We start from the raw sequence: 11,662 nt of genomic DNA, 5'->3' as shown, positions 1-11,662 counted from the left end.
ATATTTGTCATAAGGACTGATTGAAAATTTAGAAAGGAGGCAGTACTGTGGCTGGTACACACTGGCCTTCACGAAATGTTCTGAAAAGTCCTCACTTGTTTAATGAGGACACATTCGGGGCCTGCCTTACCTGACTCTCTTGCTGAAGGTAACTTCTCTTCCTCCCCAGCGGCACCCAAGCACACCCTCTGCAGGCCCCTCCCTTTTTCTACTTTGGCCCTCCCCACATTCAACAGGCTCTCTATCAGTTATTGTCAGGGAGCAGCAAGACACAAGCGATTTTCTCAAATCCACGATCAAAAGGCTATGTTACCTGTGAGAACGACCAGAAAAGTCACAGGTGAGAGGAGCTAGCACAGAGCCAAGCAGGACTGACAGAGGGAGGGACTTGGAAGGAACTGGGAAGAATAGATGAGAAGAAGGTACTAAAATCATGTGCAATTGGGTGGAGTTAAGGTTGAGAAATTACAGGAAAGAAGGTTATTCAGCAATATGAATAACCTTGACCACCTTCTATATGTCCAGCTCTGTGCTGAGCACTTTGAAGGATTTGAGAACTAGGAGATGTGGTCAAAGATGCTGTCAAAGAACTTGTAGAAACAAAACAAATACAACAGGAATAATTTAGAGAACTGCTCAATACCAAACTCTGAGAGCTGACATGGTCAGAAAAGGCTTTCTTGGGGAACTATGCCTCCACCTGGATCTTGCAAGGTCAGTGTGATTTTAATTAGTGGAGAGAAGGAAACAAAATATTCCAAGGATGGGGGAGCAGCCAGGGGTTGCAGCAGGAGGAATCTGACTGTCCTTTGCTACTTTCTATCTTATCTTACTCAACAGCAGTTAAAGCCAAAGATGTGAAGTCACTCTTACCTCTGATGATAATAATGGTGATAATTTTCTTGGTGCTTCTGTTCTGGGAAAATGAGGTGAACGATGAAGTAGTGACGTCAACCTTAGAACACTTGCATGTGGACTACCCTCAGAATGATGTTCCCGTTCCTGCAAGGTACTGCACCCACATGATCATACAAAGAGTCATCAGGGAACCTGACCACACTTGTAAAAAGGAGCACGTCTTCATCCATGAGAGGCCTCGAAAAATCAATGGTATTTGCACTTCTCCCAAGAAGGTAGCTTGCCAAAACCTTTCGGCCATTTTCTGCTTTCAGAGTGAGACAAAGTTCAAAATGACAGTCTGTCAGCTCACTGAGGGCACAAGATACCCTGCCTGCAGGTACCACTATTTCACCACAGAGGGGTTTGTTCTTGTCACTTGTGATGACTTGAGGCCAGATACTTTCCTGGGCTATGTTAAATAACTCAAGATCAGCTCCCGAGTCTGAGATCTCTTCTCTCAATGGCATTGGAGCTGACTGTACCTGAGGCAGACCTGAACCGTGGACATGGGGCAATGCCTTGAGTGGAAGGGGAAGCCACTGGTAATTAATTTATCCTTCCTGTATTGCTTAGTTGGGATTGTTTTATTCTGCTTCAATAAAAGAATCTTTATTGAATTAAACCATAAATTCTACATGTGTTTCAATTTTTTGTCCCTTATCTCTGGGTCGTTTGATGAGAGACAAGACTGAGATTAAGATAAAGTGAATGAGCCACTCACTTTAGATGCAAAATTTAAGAGGGCACCAAAAGACCAAAAACCTAGTAACCTAGATGAATATATTTGATTTCAGTATTTTCTTTTTTTCTTTTTTTTTTGAGACGGAGTCTCGCTCTGTCACCCAGGCTGAAGTGCAGTGGCCGGATCTCAGCTCACTGCAAGCTCCGCCTCCCGGGTTCACGCCATTCTCCGGCCTCAGCCTCCCGAGTAGCTGGGACTACAGGCGCCCGCCACCTCGCCCGGCTAGTTTTTTGTATTTCTTAATAGAGACGGGGTTTCACCGTGTTAGCCAGGATGGTCTCGATCTCCTGACCTCGTGATCTGCCCGTCTCGGCCTCCCAAAGTGCTGGGATTACAGGCTTGAGCCATGCGCCCGGCCGATTTCAGTATTTTCTTTTTCTTTTTCTTGTTGCCAGGCAGGAGTACGATGGCTGATCTCGGCTCACCGCAACCTCCGCCTCCCGGGTTCAAGCGATTCTCCTGCCTCAGCCTACCAAGTAGCTGGGATCACAGGCGTGTGCCACTGCGCCCGGCTGATTTTGTATTTTTAGTAGAGATGAGGTTTCTCCATGTTGGTCAGGCTGGTCTCAAGCTCCCGAACTCAGGTGATTCGCCCACCTCGGCCTCTCAAAGTGCTGGGATTACAGGTGTGAGCCACCGCGCCTAGCCTTGATTTCAGTATTTAAAAAAAATCAAACTTAATGCAAAAATCTTGGATGCTCAAAATATCTATCACAAAATTTTGAAGATCCAATCTGACAAGGCTAAGATTAGGGTCAGATGAGTTATATGAGTAACATGTAGTGCAGGGTCAGATCCTGGTATTTACAATTTTAACATTTGTTCATCAGGGATTATTTTGCATTAAATTTATTTTCTGGCCAGGTGCGTTGGCTCACACCTGTAATCCCAGCACTTTGGGAGGCTGAGGCAGGTGGATCACTTGAGGTCAAGGGTTTGAGACCAGCCTGGCCAACATGGCGAAACCTTGTCTCCACTAAAAATACAAAAGTTGGTCGGTTGTGGTGGTGCATGCCTGTAACCCCAGCTACTTGGGAAGCTGATACAGGAGGAGCGCTTGAGCCTGGGAGGTGGGGGTTGCAGTGAGCCAAAATCATGCCATTGCACTCCAGCCTGGGCAACAGAGCAAGACTCTGTCTCAAAAATAAATAAATAAGTTAATTAATTAATTAAATATTTTCTAAAATTGGTGCATTAAAATATTATTTATCTTGATTATTGAGTTTTTTGGCACCCTCTTAAATTTTGGTCTTAGAGTGGGTGTCTCATTAACCTCAGCCTAATCCTAGCCCTACTGCTAGCTGTAGAAGCAACAGAGGTCACCTCTTAGGGTTTTTTTAAAGATAGCATATACAACTCAAGGAGCATCTGTTTCTGTTCAGCAGCTCCCTTTTTGGCTTCAAATAAAGAAAGGAGCCTGGCTGATCTGAAACCATTTCCCTTAAAGACTTTAGAGAGACACAGATAAGGATTTCCCAGGAAGGGATTGCGACTCTCAGAGCTCAGTGATCTCCTCTTTGCATCTCCAGAAGGAACAGAGCGGACTTTGAGCCAGACTACTAACTCTTTTCTCTTTTCAGTTCTTACAGTTGGACTTACTGCTTAGTTTCCCCACATTCAGCTATAGGCGTAGTATCCTTACAGCTGGAAGGAGAAGGAAGAGAAAGAGAGGCTTCTAATTCTGGGGATTTCATGAAGTCCTCTTCTTCTCTATTCATTAGTTTCCCTGTCTGTAAAGCGAGGATCTTGAATTAGATAACGTTTCAAGTTCTTTCCAAGTCTATTAGTCTATAATTCTATTTCTTAGGTAGTATAGAAAATGGCTATATTATAGCCATTGTTGGAGGGGAGAATTTGTATTGTGAGGTAGTAAGAAATAAGGGGCGATTGGCAAATAAAGGCCAGATTATGTTGCCACTAATTCTGAGCTATGGCATTTCAATCCTGTATGTGAGAGCTAGAGACTCATGCAGTGACCTAGAGCAGGCATGAGTGGGTCACAGGCTTTGGAGAGCACTCTCTGTCCTGATCTTTTCAGTTGAGAGACTTCAGCTGTTCATTGCTCATTTGGACTTAGTTCAAGGTCATATCAAAGAAGAAGGTGCACTTATGCTAGTTGTTAGCTCTGTCTCTTGTAACCATCAAGTTCTATGTGATTGATTAGATTTAGGAGGGGGAGGTGGGGGATAATCGTAAGTGAAGGACAGTTTGCAACCTTGTGAGCAGGCAACGCTTACTCATCTCATGGCTTCTTCCATCTTAGGTGGCTGTTTTTCAGCTGAGTTTTATTTTCTAGTTCTCTGTGGTAATTCTGTTGTCATTGTTGTCTCCATATAATTTTGGGTGTCACCAGGTAAACAGAGTCCTCAGCATCTGAATAGAAACTTAACAGGAACAGGTAGGTGGTCCCTAGCATGTGATTTGTTGGGTCTTGGTAGCATCATTTTCTGGGCAAAACTCTGAAGTGGATGAAATGCATCCTTTAGGTTCCTACATCTATTTTCTGAATTCTGAGTCCTTTTCCTATCCCTCTCCCTAGGTTTCATTGTCTTTTCCTTCCTTTTCAGTGCTTTTTCTCCCCTTCCTCACCAAACTTCCTCTTTTCTAATTAAAAATATCTTGCAGATAAAAGTATAACTGAGATGAACCAATAGGATCTATCCTCAGAGTAATTTCATTCAACAGGGATCAACACCAAATTCAAATGAATTATGACATTTTAGACATTTGTAGTTTGGGTGTGTGTGTATCTATATTTATCCATCTGTATCTAAATATGTATATACATATATATATATATTATACAGATACATAGAATCAGAATCTCACTCTGTTGCCCAGGATGGAGTGCAGTGGTATGATCAATGCTTACTGCAGTCTCAGACTTTTGGGCTCAAGAAATCTCTCCCCTCAGCCTCCCTAGTGGCTGGGACTATAGGCATGTGCCACCACAACTGGCTTTTTGTTGTTGTTGTTGTTGTAGAGATGAATTCTCACTATGTTGCCTAGGCTAGTCTTGAACTTCTGGCCTCAAGTGATCCTCTTGCATTGACCTCCCAAAGCAATGAGACCATAGGCATAGGTGACTGTGCCTGGCCAGGTATATTTTTTTAATGGGCACCTCTTAGCAGTTTCAGATAAACCCTAGGCAGCTGTGAATGCTGCCCACTTGAAATACATGTCTCAGAAAGACTGGAAATTTCTGCCCTGCTCTTCCTCCTGTTTTTTTTTTTCTCCTCCTGGTCTTTCTGTTTCCCTGTTATCACCTTACTACTGATGTCAATGGCATAGGATATAGAAGTTTAGGAAACAAAATAAATTCCCTATAAATCCCTCATCCTTTCTCCCTTCAAAATGCATCAGGTCTTTGGTCAAGTCATCCTTGGGCACACACACCTGGATGCATATACTTAATTATTAATAATCTATCAATAATCCATTAACCCAATTAAGGCTTATGTATTCTTGGTGCTAGGTTTTTGCTCTAGTTTCTCACACATACATTTTAAATTCAAATATAATATTTTAAAAGTTCATACATAATAACATCAAATGAGTAGTATAAGAAGGGAATGATTAGAAGTTCAGAGAAGTTGGAAATGGGTTTAGTAGACTTAAGCGGTGATGAAATGTGTAAAATAAAGAATGAGATCTGAACTGGGCTTTGAAGGATTTCAAGAGACAGAAAAGTATAGCCATTCAAGAAAGAAGCTAAGTGGGAAAGATGGCATAGGGGATATTAAAACAAAAAGAGAGTCACACTGATTGACTAAGGCAGGTTTGTGTAGCAAAATAATGGAAAATAAATCCTGATAGGCAGATTGAGATTAGAGCAAGTAGAGCATTGGCAACTGGGCTCAGGGGATCAGACTTCCTACTGTGAGCAAAGAGGAATGTTTCAAAAATTCTGAGTGTCATTGCAAGTTATGTTTTTAGAAAAGTAGTGTATAGAAGAAATTGGAGGGTCAAGAAGGGGTGATTAGGAGGGAAGTAAGGGTAATAATGTAGGAGATCAATGTAGAAGGGATGGAGGCTATAGAGGTGGAAGATAAAAAAGAGGAAAATAGAATCATTCTAAAGAGAGAGAAAGAATTATTAACTTAAATAACCATTCTTTCGGGATTTTCCAGGACTGACCTCAAGTAAAGGATTTCATATACTAGTAAAGTCATGTTATGTTGTTAACAAATAGTGTTGAGAAATTAGTGTGTGTGCAGTAATTACACACACTGAATAAAACCCAGGCAGCTATGAATGCTGCCCACTTGAATTACATGATTCAGAAAGACTGAGAATTTCTGCTCTGCTTTTCTTCCTGTTTCCTTAACATCTACTCTTTAGCACTATGGTAAACTCTTGATTGTTTATACTAACTGGAGGAGTGAAGAACCCAAAACTGTGGATAATTCCATTAAAATTTATAACTGATCCTGGAGTGCAGATTCTTTATCGATCTACAGTTCATTATTTGATTCTGTATGAATAAAAGTATAAATAATCAGAAACTGTGTTTCAGGCTCAAGGAATTTTTAGCCTAACAAGAGGGAGAAAAGATTAACATTAATTGACTAACTAGAAAAATGAAAAAGATCATATAAAATGAAGTGCAACTTAATCTGTGCTGTAGGGTTTCAGAAAACAAAAAAGTCATGGCTGGGTTTTGGTATAAATAGACAGAAAAGATTTCACAGAATAAGAAGCAATGGTGCTGCCCAGGCCATTGAGATTCCGACTGCCAAATGGACACTTTGTTCAGTTCTCCCTGAGCTTCCTTGATTCCACATGGTGTCCTGCATTAATCTCATACAATCCTGTCTACCCCTCTGTTGCCCCTCCTTCCCTCAGTTGGACACAACAGCAGAAACTCCCAGGAAACAAACATAATTTCATTTCCAGCTCTGCAACAAAGTGGAATCTTCCTCTACAGGATCCACTTGCTGAAGGAACTTGTCAAGACAGAACTCTTATGACTGAGAATGGGTGGAAAAAGAAATGAGAGATAGGGAAATGGCGATGTGTGTTTTATTTCATTTTCAAGTGGCTACCATGTGCCAGGTTCTATATATATGAGGCCATAGGAGATACGGTAATGGTGAGGGATGAGTTGAGTGAGAATTGTGACCCACCATGGAGATTATACGCCCCACCAATGAGACGATAGACCAAGGGAAATGGATAAGAAACAAATACTTCGTTGTAGATCTTTAAACATATCACTTTACGTAATTCTCACCATTTTTTTTCAGATGGGGAAACTGGGGTTAAATAAGGTAGAATAAATTATAAGCAGAAAAGCAGGGATTTGAACATGAGTTTTCAGACTCCACAGCTGATCGTGTTTCTATTATATCATAGTTCCATTCACAGATATAAAAATTTTAACCTACATGTAGGGGTTACTCCCAGGAATAACTGTCAGGAGGAAGAAAGAACTACCTCTTTAATCTTCTTCTTATTTTATCTTTCATTTATTGTCTTTACTGCAGAAGAGATTACACTACATCTGAGATGGAGACCTTTCCTCTGCTGCTGCTCAGCCTGGGGCTGGTTCTTGCAGAAGCATCAGAAAGCACAATGAAGATAATTAAAGAAGAATTTACAGAGGAAGAGATGCAATATGACATGGCAAAAAGTGGCCAAGGAATACAGACCATTGAGATATTAATGAACTCGATCCTGTTAGTTAAAAATACCAGCCTCAGCATGTCCAAGGATGATATGTCTTCCTCATTACTGACATTCAGAAGGTTACATTATAATGACCCCAAGGGAAACAGTTCAGGTAATGACAAAGAGTGTTGCAATGACATGATAGTCTGGAGAAAAGTTTCAGAAGCAAACAGATCGTGCAAGTGGAGCAATAACTTCATCCATGACTCCACAGAAGTGATGCACGGGGTCCACAAGGCCCCCAGCTGCAAGTTTGTACAGAATCCTGGCATAAGCTGCCGTGAGAGCCCAGAACTGGAAAATACAGTGTGTCAGCTCACTGCAGACAAACAATTGCCCAGGTGCCAATACCATAGTGTTACCTCATTAGAGAAGATATTGACAGTATTGACAGGTCATTCTCTGATGAGCTGGTTAGTTTGTGGCTCTAAGTTGTAAATCCCACAGAGCTTTAAGACTAGGGTCTTACTAAAGAAGGACCTCTTCATGTTCATTCTTGTTTCTTTCCTTAATATCTACTCTTTAGCACTATAGTAAACTCTTGATTATTTATTAACTGGAGGAGTGAAAAATTCAGAATTGTGGATAATTCAATTAAAATTTATAACTGATACTGGCGTGCAGATTCTTCTCTCTCTCTCTCTCTCTGTGTGTGTATATGGGTGTGTGAGGGGGGTGGTGGGGTCGGGGGGTGTCTGAAACAAACTGAATTTCATCCTAGTTCAGCTATAAAGCCAAGAAACAAGAGTCCACCTAACTAGGCAGAATTAAGGAAAGAAGGCCTAAAGCCAATATGGACAATTAAAAACTAATTGTACTGCCAATGATACTATTCAGAAAAATAGTGATGAGTGTGACATATATTATTATCACTACTCTCTTCAAAGGGTATGTGCTCACACATGTGTGAACTGATGTATGCACACAACAAAGGGTCTGCCTGTCCTTTAGGAGATGCCAGAGGAGAAAGATCTTTTGGCTTAGCTGTTGCTCTCAGTGTCAATAGCTCCAGCCCTATGCAATCTCCACTCTTCCACCCCCATCTCTATTTCACAGGTTGCAGTAAAGAGAAGAAAATTCTGATTGTAATCTTTATTCAAGCAAAGTCTTGATACCCTGGGACTGTGGGAGAGGAATGGCAAGCCATGGAAGAATAGAGGAGGCAGAAAGAAAGATGGGAATAGAAAGTCTGTGCCAAGTACCAGGCAGGACTGGTCTTCAACCTTGATGTCTTATGATACTGTAGTTAATTTTGTTCACTACCAGCTATTTGTTTGTAAGCGTTCGTGGTTCATTCTGCATAAAGTATGGGCAGTTATCTTCTTCACTGATGTGTGGCCATATGCTTCTATTCCTCTCCTTAAATCCTCCCTCCATCCTGAGACCCCTCTTTCTTAATGTTCGAATTTTAAATAAATGTATGTAAATGAATGTTATGTTATGGTAACTTCTTTCTTGTACATGATTCTCTATATGTCATTTTCCCCAAACTTTATTATATTTGGTGCAGAATTCTCAATATACTGGAACTGTAAAACATTTACAATCACCCAATATGCAGCATTACAGCAACATTTTTGTACCTTTTAGCTGGCTTTCCCTTGTCAGTGTAGCCGTTGTTTAATCAATGTGGGTTTGGCCAAAGAGGTATATAATTAGGACTCAGTTTGCATTCGGCAGCCAAAGGACAGAGTAATAAAGCAAAATGCTTGGGTCCCAAAGTTCTCTTCTCTGTAGGAGGAGGACTCAGGACCCAGAAAGGAAGATGTGCTTACTAAGTTCCATCCCAGGGGTAGCTCCACATAGCAAGTCTGACACTACCACCTACTCATCAAAAAAAAGGGTGGACTCCATTCACAGTAGAGCAGTCTAAGAAGTCTCCTCTTGTTCAAATTTAGTTCAGATTTGAATAACTTCTTTCCTACAGTAGATTTCCAACTCTGTCTGAGAGGTATGTCAGCCTCAGAGCCCAACTATTTAAACTCTGGGAGAGTTTTCTGTAATGTGTAAGAAAAAGTAAATGCTGCCTACTTCAAACTGAGTACTCATAGCATCCCTCACCAGAAGAGAAAACAAAGACCCAGAATAGCTGGCTCATTTTGGGCCAGGAGCATCCTTTAAAGAGGCTTAGTTAAGACCAAACCCTTCCACTTCTCTGAATGAAGCGGGAGCTCTGGGTTCCAGTCCTTTGGTGCCCTGATGTACCAGGATCTGTGCCGTCATCATACAATGAGGCCTGAGCAAGGCCGAATGTGGAGTGCATGGGGAGTCGGTGCTCCCGAGGGCCAGCACCTCTCATCCTTGAAGCGTGTTACACTTTCGACATCCTGTACATCCTCAGATCCTTCATGAGTATGATGGGCATGAGTTTTCAGATTTTAAAGTACTCAGTTTTTGTAACGTCCCTTTTCTGCTCCCAAACCGCAGAGAGCTCCTTTTTTTCTTGTAGCTTCACACCTGTTTCTCAGGCTGACTTTCCAGGCCCCCAGTACTCCATTCTCATCTGACCTAGCCTGTCTCCAGTACCTGTCCTATCTCTGCTGTTCTGAGTCTACAGAGCTGGTGTATCCTTGTCTTCACTCCTATGCCAGTTTATCTCCACGTGCTTCCTTCTCCCTTTCTCAGTCTGTCATCTCAGTCCACTCAATTGCACAAACTCCACCTGACTAGATATAGTCAAACAAATGTTCCTTGCACATTTTAGAAAAGTAACTGAGAAGTGGGCTGGATGCAGTGGCTCACACCTATCCCAACACGTTGGGAGGTCAAGGCAGGTGGATCACTTGAGGCCAGGAGTTTGAGGCCAGCCTGGCCAACATGGTGAAACCCAGTCTCAACTAAACAAAAATCACAAAACTTAGCCAGATGTGGTGGTGCACACCTGTAATCCCAGCTATTCAGGGGGCTGAGGTGGGAGAATCACCTGAACCTAGGAGGCAGAGGTTATGGTGAGCCAAGATCACACCACTGCACTCTACCCTGGGAGACAGAGCCAGACTGTCTCAAAAAAAAAAAAAAAAAAAAAAAAGGCCGGGTGCGGTGGCTCAAGCCTGTAATCCCAGCACTTTGGGAGGCCGAGACGGGCGGATCACGAGGTCAGGAGATCAAGACCATCCTGGCTAACATGGTGAAACCCTGTCTCTACTAAAAAAAATACAAAAAACTAGCTGGGCGAGGTGGCGGGCACCTGTAGTCCCAGCTACTCGGGAGGCTGAGGCAGGAGAATGGCGTGAACCCGGGAGGCGGAGCTTGCAGTGAGCTGAGATCCGGCCACTGCACTCCAGCCTGGGCGACAGAGCGAGACTCTGTCTCAAAAAAAAAAAAAAAAAAAAAAAAAAAAAAAAAAAAAAAAAAAAAAGAAAGAAAGAAAAGAAAAATAACTGAGAAGTGAATAAGTGTTACATCCCTTAGCTGAAAGAAAACATTAGAGAGCATGAGATGGGATGATAAAGGAGACGGACCCAATTTTAAAAGGGTCATACAAGGGAGAGTCAGGTAGGAGAAGGAAGCTGAGGATGGACAGAGGATGGAAGGATACAGAGGTGTGTGAAAGACACCAACAGCGGTTGTTTAGCCTAAAAGGAGTACCCTTCTTGTCTCTAACCATTCCCTCTGTTTTCCCAAAATAAAGTGTACTAAATATCTCTTAAGCAACAATTATGAGGAAACAAGACCCTGGCCTCAAGTACCCAAGATGGTACTGAGGGAAGGAGGACCTTTGCCACATCACCAGTAAGTCTTCATATGTTCTATGGGCGGGGTTCATCATGCCTTCCAAGAAAGTCATTTCCACTCATTGAGATTCAATTTTCTTATCTACACAAGGAGGAAACTGGATTAGGTCTGGATTCTTAGGCTTAGATGTGCATCGGGATCACCGTGGCAAAGCTTTCAGGTTGCCCATCCAAATCAACCCACCTTGCTCCCAAGGCAAAAGGATGCAGTGAGGCACAGGATGCCCAGCCAGACTGACCTTCCCAGTCTCTGTGAGCAGAAGTAATTCATGCTGCTTCCGAGTTCAGGTCTTACAACACAGGACTGGCCTCCTCGGTGATTTTTTTCTTCTCAACAGCTAGATCGCCAAAATGGACAGAAGTGTGCCCCAACTTTAATCATGCAGATAATGGTAATGTCCTAGAAATGGCCCGAACAGTAACATGCAAGGAGGCCACATCCCTGAAGAATTGTTAAGCACAGTTATTTTGCTAGCCTGGATTGCTCATTTGGGGACTGTTATATGAGATTAAAATATTGATATATATTTTATCCACTATACTCTGATATTTCATTCCATGAGTTTAGCCTTATTCTAACAAATTCAATAGCTTCTGGAGTTATTATAAATACAAC

General features: G+C 42.1%; 2 protein-coding genes across 2 annotated transcripts; both read left to right on the top strand.

Moving 5' to 3' along the window:
- Positions 1-225: 225 nt before the first annotated feature.
- RNASE12 (ribonuclease A family member 12 (inactive)) lies at positions 226-1,529 on the top strand. The gene is made up of 2 exons (XM_077938649.1): positions 226-340; positions 841-1,529. The coding sequence occupies exons 1-2, from the start codon at positions 307-309 to the stop codon at positions 1,320-1,322; spliced, it is 516 nt and encodes a 171-aa protein (XP_077794775.1). The 5' UTR covers positions 226-306; the 3' UTR covers positions 1,323-1,529.
- A 5,621-nt stretch (positions 1,530-7,150) lies between these two features.
- On the top strand, positions 7,151-7,750 carry LOC114675398 (putative inactive ribonuclease 11). The gene has a single exon (XM_077938648.1). The coding sequence runs from the start codon at positions 7,151-7,153 to the stop codon at positions 7,748-7,750; it is 600 nt and encodes a 199-aa protein (XP_077794774.1).
- Positions 7,751-11,662: the final 3,912 nt, after the last annotated feature.

The sequence above is a fragment of the Macaca mulatta genome, chromosome 7 (assembly GCF_049350105.2).
Source record: "Macaca mulatta isolate MMU2019108-1 chromosome 7, T2T-MMU8v2.0, whole genome shotgun sequence".
NCBI lineage: Eukaryota > Metazoa > Chordata > Mammalia > Primates > Cercopithecidae > Macaca > Macaca mulatta.
The sequence above is the reverse complement of the archived record's forward strand: the minus strand, read 5'-3'. Positions and strand labels throughout refer to the sequence as shown.